We start from the raw sequence: 14,665 nt of genomic DNA on the forward strand, positions 1-14,665 counted from the left end.
CTGGTACTGCTTTATGTAATATTATTCTTGTCATTTTCTGTTTTTTCTCACAAAATTCTAAATTTCCACCATTGAAGCGTTACTTTAAATTGATAAATTTAATTGGCATCTTTTAAAAAGTAAACTCAATTTAAAAAAAAGAACAACCTAACCTTGAGAGTTAGGACTTTATTAGGTTTTCTTCTAGTCTTTTATTTGCTCTGGCTCTCTTCAACTAAAGTAAATTATTTGCTTTTTATGAAATGACCAGGAATCTAAGCAAATAAACCTAATTGTGGAAAGTCAGTGGATATTTAACTCAAATTAATTCTAATGAATTGAAGAGCTACAATTAATAGTATGTTAGAACATGGACATTTGAAGTCAAAAGATTTCACTGGTTAGCTTCCCCTCTGACTAGTTGTATACCTTTTCTGAACTTCAGTTTCCTTGTCTGTAAATGGGAGTCAATTTGCCTGTTTCAGAGGTTCACTAATATATTGTTTTGAGAATATAATTGAATAATATATGTGAATACTCTCAAAAATACTGTTTAGTGCCATTCAATGTAAGTAGTATTGTTCTCTATTCTAGGTCACCTATGCTTCTCTTTTAAATTTTAATAATCCTTGGCTTTTTAATATCTGGATAGTTTCCAAAGGTTATGATTTTTTTTTCTTTGGACTGAAGGTCCCTTTAATAGATCTTTTGTGAAGCAATTTCTGCAGTGTAAATGGACAAGTCTTGGCTGTCATCCCACAGTGCCATGGTGATTCTACTCTCAGTTGCAGTGTCCTCTGGCATGTACCGCAATAACAGTTTATTTGCCCTCACTTTGAAGACAGTTGTTAGCAATTGGGAATAGGCTTGGTTGGAACTTTTTGGTTCCATTCAACCTTTATTAGATAGTACCCAGAAGCAGTGGTGCACTACTACCCCACCAACATTCTTTGGCCTATCTAGGAAATAAAATTTTCATGTAGAAAACCTTTATTCAAAAGTTTATGAAGCACTAAGTTAAGGGGAAATGATTATATTATTAGTGCATTGACTCACCAGCACAGGGCAAGATGAATGAAGCCTTGAAGACTTCCAGAAGTGCATATTGCTGCTGGGTATGGAGTATCCTGGCCACCCATAACAACCTTTAAGTTTTCAAAAGTTGAAAGAATCAGAATAGAGCGGTGGCTCCTAAACTTTGTTGTGCATTAGTCACCTGGGAGCTTTTAAAAATCCTGATACCCAGATCATAACTCATACCAATTATAAAGCAGAATGTTTGGGAGTGGGAGCCAGGAATAAGCAGTTTTTAAAGATGCCCAGGTGATACCAGTGCACAGCAAAGTTAGGGAACCATGGGAATATGTGGCTTAGCTTCCATTCTTATACTGCCTGTTACTGTTTCTCAGCCGTTAGCACCATTAGTGAGTTTGATAATCCTATCACTAAAAATATTTGAAAATAATAGGTAATGTTGCTCAAGTAGATTTGTGGTCTATATTTTTTAAAGAGTGTTTTACATAGTCTTATGTTGCTTTGAGTTTTGTTTCACTACTGTCACATTCTAGATATATTTGTTATGTTTTCCATTTAGTACAGATAATTTCTTGACAGATTTAAATAAAATCATGCCTTTGTGACTTAACACAGAATAATATCATGTCTCTAGGTATTAACTTGTTATGAGTTTTGTTTCTTTGTTTCATTTACATGGCCATTTTTAGGATAAAGGACTGACAGCCAATTTATTTTTCCAAATCCATTTTAATTTTTTCTCCTGTGTAGTAATGAACTGTTACAAGCTATTGTGAATTTATGAAATTAATTTGAGTCTGAAGAAATAGACTGCTTAATTATATCATAGCTATATTAATATTTAATAATATGTAAGATGATGGGTATGTGAGATAAAAACTATACCTGTGGTATTATTAACAATAATATTAACAGTATTAATAATAATAATTACTATATTATTATTCATAAGAATTTTCCCAACTATCATAGTTTATTAAATCAGTCTCAATATCGTCTAAAAAAATCTAATTTTAACTGTACAAACGAAAATTCCTATGTAGCTTGGTTTCTAATGTTGACAAGAGCCACAGTTTTTGCTGTATGTCCTTGAGTATTTGCCTAAGGCTTGACATAAGTTCTGGTGGTCACAATATTATCTTAAAAAATAGAAATTTTTTATTTATAAAAATTTGTTTCATATTCTAGTGAAATATATGGTGAAAAAATGCAAAACATGAATTGATGCTCTGTGAATTTTTTCTTTGTCATTTCAAATTAAAGAACATGACCTTATTTTCTCTAGTGCTGTCAGAATGTTGTAAATATGGAAATTTCTACATTGCAAATATTTGGCTTAATTCATAACATTCATTCATCCAGTTTTTGTTTTGAGTCTTTTGTTTTTCTTGTTTCGCATTTTTATTTTGTTTTGTTTTCAGCCATCATTTTGTCTTATCATCTTCAATTCTAGAGCAACCTGACAACAATAATGATACTACTGACTTGGGCATCCTTGTCATTCCCGAGATTAGTGTCACAAATGTGTCCGGAGAGAGAACCGGGAATGGGGAAAAAGGCAGAACACTAGGAGAGATTGATGCTCAGCATATACAGGGTGTGCAGGAAACAGCCACAGATCCTAGAACTGAGAGCAAAGGCTTGCCAGAGATCAGGAGGCAAAAATCTGTAAGAAAAATGATGGAGGATGGAATAAACTCACCTGGCAGAGTACAGTTTTAGCAGAGCACTTTATAGCTGCACTCCAAGGTATCTCAAGGCAAAGGGCCACTGATGCATGCTAAGCAACAGTTGCACAGTCACAAAAATTTTGCATGTCATCTAATAATCCAAATGCATGAATTATACACAATTTCTCAATCTTAATGCTGTTTGGAATGGTCATACCTATACCGTCTCTGAGTAAATTGTTATGAAAACTGAGGCAGAAAATTGCTTCCAAAAGAATTTTCTGCTTATGTTTTAAGATCTGAAATTATTTTTCATTTTTGTCATTGTTTATTTGAAGGATAATGTATATAAAATTTTAACAAGTTTGAATTTGTGATATTTATTGTCTAGATTTTTTTTAATTTGGTAAAATAATCTACAATGTAGAGTGCAACCTTCTGAAATAATCACTTTATAATATTCAAATACCATTTTTTAAAAAGTTCTTTGGTAAGAGATTTGATTTTATACAGCTTTGCTACCAGGGGAGGGTTTACTATGTGTTAATTTTTCTAATTATTTCTGATCTTTTGCATGTATAATAGGAGAACTCTTTCTAAAAACAGAGTGGGGTGTGGTTTATGGCATGCTTTTTGTTTAATACACTCTAAATTATTGTCATTTAATTATAATGAACTATTTTTGACACTTTTTAGAATCAATGTTTTGATTTATCTTTTGATTTTATTCTATAATCTCTTGCCTTGTGAAATTATGCTAAAGTTTAATTTATTCAAAGTATAACTGATACGGTATTAATCATTTAAAAATAATTGCTTAAAATACTTAATGTTAATTAATCTTTGTCATTTCTTTGTTTAGGAAATACAGAATTAACAGGTCAAGAAGAACTGATGGAAATATCTGAAGTTGACGAGGGATTTTATTCCAGGGCTGCGTCTAGTACCAGCCAGTCGGGTTTATCAAACAGTAGTCACAATTGTAGTAACAAGACAAGTGTAGGAAAGAACCAGAGACGGTCAGGAGGAAGCAAAACTGGAGGAAAAGAGAAAGAAACTACAGGGGAATCTTGCAAAGATCACTTTGCTCGAAAGCAAACTCAGAGAGCCCAAAGTGAGAATCTTGAGCTTCTCTCTTTGAAGAGACTTACTTTGACAACCAGCCAATCCCTACCTAAGCCTAGTAGCCACGGTTTGGCTAAGACCGCGGCCACTGTGTTTAGTAAATCCTTTGAACAAGTCAGCGGTGTCACAGTCCCACACAACCCATCATCTGCTGTTGGTTGTGGGACTGGGACAGATGCCAATAGGTTTTCCGCTTGTAGTCTTCAAGAAGAAAAGCTTATTTATGTTTCGGAAAGAACGGAACTTCCAATGAAGCATCAATCAGGTCAGCAGAGACCTCCTAGTATTAGCATTACTCTGTCCACAGATTAATTTGTGACATATTTGTCTCCCATTACCAGTGACTCTGGAAATATGACTTTGCTTCTTTATGAAAGTGCCCCGAGTCTTTCATCCACGTTCATGACAGGAGCCCTGACGTCTTAAATTCTGAAGGCTCCCTTGACTTTATGAAGGGAATAATGTCTAGGTTGCAATAAGTTGAAATATGGTTTTGTTATTTCTTGGTTGTGATTTTTTTCCCCTTGGTTTGAGTCTTTTTTTTCTTTCTTGTTTGTTACTGTTGCCCTAAGATTATCAGTGTGACAATAAATTTTGGCAGATTGTCTAGTTAAGTTGGTTATATCTAATGTGAGGTTGTGAGATTTTTTTTTTTTTTTCAATAACTCCTAATTTTGGTGGCTGTGTGTTTGGCTTCAGAGTCAAAGGGAGTCTCCATGTATGGCAACTGTTTTATAAAGGATGGGACGGAGGAACAACTCCAGGAATTCTACAGCTGGGCAGTCAGGAAGCCAGTCTGACAAACAGGCATATGAAAACACAAAAATAATGTGTAGAAAAGTGCCTGATGAAAATGTTTGTAACAAGATCATCTTTAAGATTGGAACAGTTTGGTCAAGGCACTAGAAAATGCCTGGTAACTCAGTACCTAGAGTATTATATGATTCTGGGGGATGAGTAGGGGCATTTCTGTTATCTTTAGAACATTTTTGTATCAAAAATCAGATTGCTGGTAGGTGTGTTGAAGCGTTTGATCTGGATTTAGCAGGTGAAGATTACTTTCAATTCCTAAGGTATAATAGGCCATAAAGCTGATTTACTCTGCTGCTGGACTTTGGAAATCCTAGTTAGTTTGGATTCCTGTAATTCAGAGCACACATCATGGAAGACTTCCTGGAAATCATTGTAAATCTTGCAACACAGCTCTCAAGACACCAGTATCAACTATGTAACGGTTGAATTGTTTGTCTGCAAATGAAGGAAATTTGATAAATTTTTCATCTATAAAATGACACAAAAAGATAAAGGTAGTGAATTATGGACAAAGGACATTTATATATTAACTAATTTAGGGTTGTTTATGTTTGTGCTCTTAAATTTAAAATATGAAAGAAATGAAATGTGTTTTTTGGTTGTGAACAGGCCTATTTGAAATGTTCTTATTATGATGTAGAAGGAATAATCAGTTTTGTTATTGCCCAACCAAGGAATAAAAATTAAAAATGTGATATGACAGAAGCTAAATAAACTTGTATATAGCTATAGGGGACTATGTGGCTTTTAGACAGACATAAAAATTTGGTGTTTGCTAATGAGAGTCCTTTCATCTGTGGTTGAAGTTCCCTGTAAAGCAAGTATACTTAAGTAATAATTTGGAGTGAGAGAGAGAAAACAGGCCTGAGGCTGAGAGACAGTGGACTGGCGAGGAAGGTCTGAGCAGCTGTCCAGTTGTTGGGCTCTTTCATTTATAATATACAGGGGTCCAAGGACAGCATGTTAGTGTTTTTCCTCTTGTACAGAGCAAAGATATATGAAACATTTGTATGTTTTGAAGAGTGCCAAAATCATTTATACTCTGAATTCAGTTTTGACTATAACTGTACTGGCTACTAGTTTAAAACTAATTTTTCAAAAGGCATGAACTAGTTTTCATTCAGTAGCCCTGAATACAATATGGTTTTTAACATAAATTAATTTGATTTTTTTTTAGTCCCAGTAAGAGAATGGAATAAGATCTGTTGGCATAGCTTATAGTCAAAAACTGTAAGGCAACCAGGCAATAAAAGTTGACATTGTTTTAATTTAACAGGAATCCTGTGTACAATTTAAAATATTTTTTAAATGACATTGTGAATTTCCTGTTGTCCTTTTCTAATTTTTAACAAAGAATTTCACCTATGTGTAATTATTAACAGTATTGATATTGTTAATATTAAGAACTAATTTAAGAGTCTCATGCTCTCCTGACTGAGCTAGCCTGGCAGTTAAGAACTAATTTAAAAGATTGGCATTTTGGCGGGGCGCTGTGGCTCACGCCTGTAATCCTAGCTCTTGGGAGGCCGAGGCGGGCGGATTGCTCAAGGTCAGGAGTTCAAAACCAGCCTGAGCAAGAGCGAGACCCCGTCTCTACTATAAATAGAAAGAAATTAATTGGCCAACTGATATATATATAAAAAATTAGCCGGGCATGGTGGCGCATGCCTGTAGTCCCAGCTACTCGGGAGGCTGAGGCAGGAGGATCGCTTGAGCCCAGAAGTTTGAGGTTGCTGTGAGCTAGGCTGACGCCACAGCACTCACTCTAGCCTGGACAACAAAGTGAGACTCTGTCTCAAAAAAAAAAAAAAAAAAAAAAAAAAAAAAAAAAAAAAAGATTGGCATTTTAAGCAAGTTGAGGTACATAGGAAACATAGAATAAGTTTGAGGAAACATTGGCTGACACAAGTAAGAGATCAGATTTTAATGTTCCGCCACTGTGATGGAACCTTATTTAGATATTCTTCTAGACTTTTGCTACTCATGTGGTCTGAGAGACCATTAAGTAGGATTGGCATCACCTGGCATCTTGTTAAAAACGCAGAATTTCAGGGCCACTCAAGATCTACTGCATCAGAATCTGCATTTTAACAAGATCCCCAAGTGATTTTTATGCACATTGCATTTTTCAGAAGAGGGTGTCAGAATGCAAACATGTTACTTGTCTAAAAATGTAGAATTCCTAGTGGTCTCACAACCCGAGATCAGCTATGTCAGATACTAGATCATTATTATCTTCATTGTTCTTGACAGCTAATGAATTTTTGATAATATTGGCACATGGCTTCTTAAGGCCTCTAATTCTAAATTTCTAATGATCCTCATTTATTTTTGCAATAAAAGTGTAACATTTTGTACTTTTCTTGTTAACCATAAATGAAATCAAAGCTGTAAATGCCTTCAATTTTAGGATTGAAAAGGAGTACCACCCTTTAATACAATGCACAACAAATTTGCATTTGTATGTTCTTTATAAAAATTTCTGAAGTCTTACACAGTGGGGTGGCTCTGAATCTGTGCTCCAAGTAATTCATACCAATTGATTTTCTGGAGTGTGGAGTTATGTTAATAATGACATTTTTTATAGTACTTTTGATACTATTTCAAATAAGGGTTATACATTGAAAGATTTTTAGAAATTATGAAAATTGGATATTATTAACTGTGGCAACAATTGTTACTATTCCTACTACTCTCTTCCCTCTCTTCAAATTTTAAAGTTGGGTGGCTTTTGTAGGTCACTTACCTATAAAGATGTTGATGATCACAGACCTCCTATGTGTCCAGAATAAAATTTTTATCATGAGAAGGATCCACACAAAAATTGCAGCTCCATTCCGCATTTTAAACCTCTAAGGATTCTTGGGATCACCCAACCTATCACTCTTGAAAACCCAACCTCCCAGGGTGTTCTAGTGAAACTGGAGCCAGCACTAGCCTTTTGGAATCCAAATGGAGAGAGAAACAAAGTAGACTTTTCAAGGGAATGTCCCAGAGTACCCAGGGCAAATATCTTCCCTCTGCTCTCTGAAGCCACAGGAAAGCACCCTGGAGTCCCTTGTCTACCACCACAGAAATTTTTAAGGCAAATTGTGTAGATTTGAAAAGTAGAAATTCTGAGTCCTTAGATGATGACTGAAGTTTGTTTTGAAAAAGCAATATTTCATTGCCCTTTTCAATTGTGAAGCAATTACTCAGCAAACATTACTCATTTTTTAGAAAGTTAAATAAAAGGGAAATATATTTTTAAAACCAAAATAGATCAAAATGATCCCAGTTTTAAGGGATTTTGCCTGTTTTGGAAGAATAAAACTAAAGTGTTAAAACCTAAATTATGGAAAAAAGAGGTACTCTGAGACATGATTTTAAACAAATATTTAAAATAAGGCAGGTTAACATTTTGAGTCTATAGGCACAATAAATCTTTATTAAAGGGAAGTGCACATCAAGACAATATGTATGCTGAATAATGTAACTGAAAAAATATTTTTTAAAAACCACTTAGAAAAATAATTTGAGGGTACTTTAAGCATTGTAGATAGAGTTTAATGTATAATAGTGTCTTCCCAATCTTTGGATGAAAAATTAAAGCTCTTTAATCCTTTAATGAGCATGAATTTATACTTTTAGATGTGTTGCCTGGTAAAATTATACTGAATACTTTGAGTTATTCAGATTTATGTTTAATATTGTTAAATTCTTCATCAGAGAGCATAAACATGTTGTCTTCTGTACTTTGTAACTTGTGCATATCTAAAGAGACTAGCAGTGAACATTTTGGAAGATGTTTTTGTGTTTTTTATAGTAGAGTTAAAGAGTACATGTGTCTGAATAGGAAGTTTTTACTGGTAAAATCAAGATCCTATTTCGCATATTGTTGCTTTCTCTTATATGGAGCTTATTGTGTGATTACTTCTAATCATGTGGTGATACTAATTTTTTCATAGTAATATACTTGTTTCTAATTGTATTTCTAGAATTTACATTCCTAAAGAATAAACTATGACTTTGGATATTTTTATGTTTCCTGCCTTTTTAAGGCTATGGAAATAAACTGGAGTTTAGTTTTCAAACTTTTATGTATTTGTGTAAATGTTCTCCTTATGCAGTACTTTATACCATGAGTGTTGCCTCTTGTTTTATTGAAATAAAAACTGAAAAAGCATTTTTTGCAGATCACTTTACTCATTTAAAGGTCATTATAAAAATGTGCAAAAGTCATGATGTGAAGGAAGAAAGTAAAGGAGAAACACTTAGTTGAGCTGAGCCATTGAGAGCTTTTGAGGGTAAGTGATGGGACAATGACATCTCATTGCTGGCTTTGTACTTTGCATGGCCTAGGGATGAGAAGTCTGGCAGGTCCGTCAGTGTCCCTTCAAAGAAGATGAGCTCCACGGGTCGTGCGTCAATGGTTGGTTATTTTTCATGGCAGAAGCACAGGCATATTTATATTTAGGTAACATTACTTTGCCGATTTACCTTTAATAGGAGTCTTTATCCCTTGAACACAGAGATTATATGCCCGAGTACAGAACTTTGTCATGGTAGATATTTAGACATTTAATGAATAAATGAGTTAGGTTGATGCTGGCTTTGGAAATGAATCAAGGATAAGGTTTTTAATGTATTATTTTACAGTAAAATTTTAGAATTTCATTTATTTGCTCTAGGAAATCTCAAAGGCATTACACGAATTGCATTATTGTGCATTAGAAACAAGGCTCTTTTAGACACTTGAAAAGAATTCCTGGTGTTTAGTTGATTATATATTTGGATAAGTTCTTTTCATCTAACAAACTAAGTAATTTAGGAAATATATTCTAAACTACTCTTAGAAGAGTACTTGTAGAGAACCAGAACAGTGATTCTGTAAGCAGTGTGTTAGCCCCATGAAATATGCATTGTTCTGGTGACTTCAGTGTTTCCAACAAACAGTGGACTCACCTAATAGAACCTGACTTTGTTTGTTATGTTATGTTAATTATGTTAATAAGTATTAACATAATAATGTTAACATTATTTTATAATTATAAAGACTTACAAATAATTCCTAGTCATTTGGTTATTTCCCTTGTATTATATTTAATATTATTATTATGATAGTAATAGCTAATATTTATAACTAAGATTATCTTATTTAATCCTCAGAATAATCCTATAACATAAGTAGAATCCCTATAACATAAGTAGAATCCCTATTTTACAAAAGAGGAAACTGAAGTTCTCAATAGGGTAAATGACTTGCCTAAGGTCACCTATCTGGCAAAGCCAGACCTTGAACACTGGTCTTATGACTCACTTTTCTATCACTTGGTAAAAGAGGATATTAATTAAATACTACCTAATGGACATATGTTTAAAATTCAATCATCCCATCTGTCTTACAGATAATAGGGTTAAGTTTTAAAGTAAAATGGAATCAAAGTTTTTTTAACCTAAATTATGATAATTTTGTAGAATTTGATATAATTGTGTTTCAATAGTAAACTGAATGCTGGTTATACTGATATTAAAAGCATGATAAAATATAAATTAAAATAAGGTGTTTTTACCTGTCAGATTGATAAAGATGAAAAAGATTGATTCTAATTAATATTGGCATAGGTGTGGGGAAATCATTAGTCTCTGGAATAATTAGTGGGACTGAAAATTGGTACAGATGAATTGGTAGGTAGTTCTGCAGGATCTATCAAACTTTAAAGTGTACCACATACCCTCTGACTTAGCAGTTCTGTTCTATGTTTATTTTACTCTACAGAAAATTTAGTACAAATGCATAAACATAACATGCAAGGTATTCATTGCAGCATTGCTTGTAATAGCAGAAAAAAAGAAAGAAAGAAAACAAAAACCCAGCAATCTGAATGTCATTAATAAAGGAATAGATAAATTATGGTGTGTACATGTAGTGGAATATGATGTAGCCATTAAAAAGAATGCAGATCTGTACGTGATGATTTAAACAGATTATAACACTATAATGTTTCCTGAAAAAAAAAAGCATGCCATAGAACTATATATAGAGTATAATCCCACTTTCATTATAAGAGTGTGTGCAGTAGTTAATATGGGTGTGTTTTATGTACAATACACATTTATGTTTGCTGGTATGGGGGGAGGAAAGCATTGTTTCTCAAAATGTGGTCTAAAGATAGCCTGCATTAGGAAAATACCGATGCTTTTTAAGATAGAGGTTCCTGGGCATTGTACTATGTCCCCTAAGTCAGAATCACTGTGAGTGAAGCATGGAAACTTATATTTCTAACAGGTTCCTCAGTTGATGCTTATACAAAATTTGGTCTAGTAGCTGACAGCAATGAATTGGTTATCTAGTAGTGGATTGTTAGTAAGAAAGGACACACGTCCTGCCGAGATCTTGTATTTTAAATGAGGCCTACCTAAGAAAAAGCCAGTTAACATTGATTAACATCATCAACATAGACACAGAAAAATGATTCTACTGTGCAGGAGTACACACCAATCAAATGAGCAATCCTTTAAAAAAAACTTTGTTATTGTTTAACTTACTAAAACATCATCAGATGACCTGTTAATAAAGCAAAACAATAGAACTTACTACAATAAGAGAGAGTGCCACTCTGATTTGATTAGCTGTGTCTTACAACCATAAAGTAAGGTATTTGTAGAGCTTTGGGACCTTGTTCAAATGGTTTGAGGCATGTCTGTCAAGGCAGGAAACTGATGGGGATTGGCAGAGTTAATAATCTAGGATTGGTGGACACAGTAAGCAGGGGTCTTAAAGAGTCTTGATAAGTCAACTGTTGTTTGAGAAGCAAGCTGTTTGCCCAGGTAAGCAGATTATTGTCTCCAACCTATAAGAATTTCCTGTGCAAATGAAAAATAGAGATTGTTTTTGTTTTTATTTGCTTTGTTTTATTTACAATCTTATCTTTCCTAGGCAAAGATTTCCTGGAATAAACAACTAAGTCATGTTGACATAGGTGGGCTACAGTCTTCTCTAAGCCATGTTGACACTGATGGATTAAGTTCTCTTTCTTTATCTCTCTCTAGTGAAAGATCGTAAGTCAATATTATGTATATAGCATGTTGGTATGTTGTTAGTGACTTCTTAGCATTCCACTGAATGTCTCAAAGATTTCTTCTGAAGCTTCTTGACCCCTGTAGTACTTGGTTCACAATTGTTAAGTGCTCTAATATAATTTTAATTGCATTGTACTGTGATTATCTTTCATGTCTCCCTTACTAGCCCATAGCCCTGTGGGGATTTAGTATAATACATTATACATAATAGTGAATAAAGATTTGTTTTACTAGATAGCATGTGAATCTAATCCAGGAAATTGGTGGCAGCATAGGAGAGACCAGACCGTGTTGCTTCTCTTCTGTTTAAGAGAAGTCTGTGGAACTCCTTTGGTTCTCTAATGAAAATCTGCATGGAGATGAAGATGAAGGTTACAAAACTTGACTACTTTGATTCTTTTGAGTGTACCCACATAAAAGTTTTTTTGAGGAGTAAAATTATGATACATCATGTTTCTTTTCAGTTAGAGGAATGAATGGCATGGAGATTTTCCCAGGCTAATAATGTTTGACATTTATTTATTTATTTTTAATTTTCTACTGTATTTTTCTCTCCTATATATCCGTGGTGAATGTGAGCGATATTTAGACTCATCAGAAAACAAAATAGGAAAAGCCTGACTTTGACACTACAAATTCTCACATCTTTCCTCACTTGCTTCCTTTCGTAGAAACTACAAGTATATTTAACTTTTGTTAAATATAGGTCCACTACTACCTAATGAAGGCCTGTAGTGCATTCATCTTAAAACTCTTACTCTCTTCATTTAGCCAACACGTTTCTACTTCTGTTTTGCCCACTATGCTATATAATTTCTTACTAACATTCTCTTCTCCAAATCTTTTAAAATAAAACCCTCTGGAACAACATGTTACCACTTTTTATTCCACTGTAGTTTAGAATCTTGTTTCAATATTTATCCTTTCCTTAAGCCTTTTAATTCATTTACATCCACAAAGTTGCATTTGATGAGACAGGATATGTGTGAAAGAAGGAGAAAACAAGCAAGCAAGCAAACCTATGAATTACATCTGCAATAGGAAATAATACATTTCCCAGTTCACTGAAGAGGAAAAAATTGAGAGTGGTTATACAGCAGTACTGCACAGAATGATGGTACTAGTTAGAAGTAGACTGTTGCATTCCAGTCTCACTCAAAGATGGGTCTAGAAGACAGTGAGGAAAGGAACTCTTTCAAGTGGGCAAATCTGAGTGGTATTTCTTGTTTGCTTTGCAAGGAAGGTGAGATATCCCAAGGTACGGATCTATACCTGCTGGTTGGGGACACGCAAGTGATAAGATTAGCACATAAGTGATAAAACTTGGAAGCTACCTGTATGGTTGGACTTCTTAAAATGGGTTCATATTGTAAGAATAATTGTTTCCTACATGAATGCTAACCAAAAGCCCTGTTGTGAAGGAAGTGCTAAATAATCAGATGGTCCGCTGGGTGCGGTGGCTCACGCCTGTAATCCTAGCAATCTGGGAGGCCGAGGTGGGGAGATTGCTCGAGGTCAGGAGTTCGAAACCAAGAGCGAGACCCCATCTCTACTATAAATAGAAAGAAATTAATTGGCCAACTAATATATATAGAAAAAAATCATCTGGGCATGGTGGCGCATGCCTGTAGCCCCAGCTACTTGGGAGGCTGAGGCAGGAGGATTGCTTGAGCCCAGGAGTTTGAGGCTGCTGTGAGCTAGGCTGATGCCACGGCACTCACTCTAGCCTGGGCAACAAAGCGAGACTCTGTCTCAAAAAGAAAAATAATAATAATAATCAGATGGTCAAGGTGACTTTGAGAATCAGAAAAAGTGGATTTCTTTGATATTCCAGTCCTTGTTCAATCAGCTTATGAATAAAGTGGCTACACTGGAAGGATCAGGGCTGTACATGAACTTCAACAATATGGGCCTCCTTTCCTTAGGAATATTCTGATTACTGCCACTGCTAGGAGCCCAATCTGCCAGCAGCAGTGACCAACCTTACAATATCTTGTCCTAGGGTGACATAGTTGCTTAGTGGCAGGTTGATTATATTAAATCTCTTCTCATGGAGAGGCAGCTATTGTCCTCATGGAATAGATCCATACTCAGAGTCTGGATTAAGATTTACCTTCCCTGTGTGCCATGCTTCTGTGTCCCTATTCACCATCATGATTTTCCTCAAAATATTACTTCTAAGAAACTTACATTATAATGTAATAGGTAAGGTAGAGGTAGAATTCCACTTCCAGTAATGACAAGCTGGTAATTAACATAAAAATTTCTGTTGGAAACTAGATAATCTCAATACAAACTCTTTAAAACATGAAAATCTAGAAAGGCAAGCCCAGCATTGGCACAACTTCTTTCCTGGAGGTATTGGCTGATTCTAGAAGAATCATTTAAGGGGAAGTTAGGAGAACAAAAATTCATACCATTGCTGGCCTAGTGATGGGAGAGGGCTTAAAAAATTCCTGTGTTTTGGGTTGGGACCCAGAAACCTCCACCATAGGAGTGAGAGTGAATGTGAATTGAAAGAGCACCAACTCTCCCCCCCCCCCTTACACACACACAGACACACACACACACACACACAGAATTAGCATAGCCTCAAGTCATCCCAATTCCTGAAATTAGAGTAAAGTAATCCCCTAAATGTTTGGTAAAAAAAGGAAACAAATGCTCCATGGAGGGGGGGAAAACCCATCATCTTAAGCCTCAAGTTCTACAATTTTTCAAATACAATGTTCACAGAGAAGAAAAAATAACCAGACACTTCTATAGCAGAGCAACACTCATTGAGAGCAACTAGCAACATTGGATAAAATCCCTTAAAACCTCTGTTTGAAGCCATCGAAGAACTTCCAGCCAAATAGGACTCTAGGAGCCAAAATCTCAGCGAGAAGGCATGCAGAAAAGAGTTAACATAGCAGGCCGAGATGCTATCCTTAGCCCTGCCTACAAAGTTGGGCTTTGGCTGGTGTCTGGGAACTTGGATT

General features: G+C 34.9%; 1 protein-coding gene across 6 annotated transcripts in view; it reads left to right on the forward strand.

Annotated features, from left to right (window-relative positions):
• Positions 1-14,665, forward strand: part of HYCC1 (hyccin PI4KA lipid kinase complex subunit 1) — a 100,705-nt gene that overhangs the window by 66,239 nt on the left and 19,801 nt on the right. The window contains exons 11-12 of one of the 6 annotated variants that reach the window (XM_012773305.3): positions 2,468-2,763; positions 3,547-3,682. The exons of 1 other annotated variant lie outside the window; for it this stretch is intronic. In XM_012773305.3, the coding sequence (XP_012628759.1) occupies positions 2,468-2,736 (269 nt within the window). In that variant the 3' untranslated portion in view covers positions 2,737-2,763; positions 3,547-3,682. Of the gene's footprint in view, positions 1-2,435; positions 2,764-3,546; positions 8,788-11,541; positions 11,664-14,665 lie in introns of those variants that run through there. 4 more of the 6 variants (XR_001156171.3, XM_012773301.3, XM_012773307.3 and 1 more) reach the window with 4 other exon arrangements.

This window comes from Microcebus murinus, chromosome 9, assembly GCF_040939455.1.
Source record: "Microcebus murinus isolate Inina chromosome 9, M.murinus_Inina_mat1.0, whole genome shotgun sequence".
NCBI lineage: Eukaryota > Metazoa > Chordata > Mammalia > Primates > Cheirogaleidae > Microcebus > Microcebus murinus.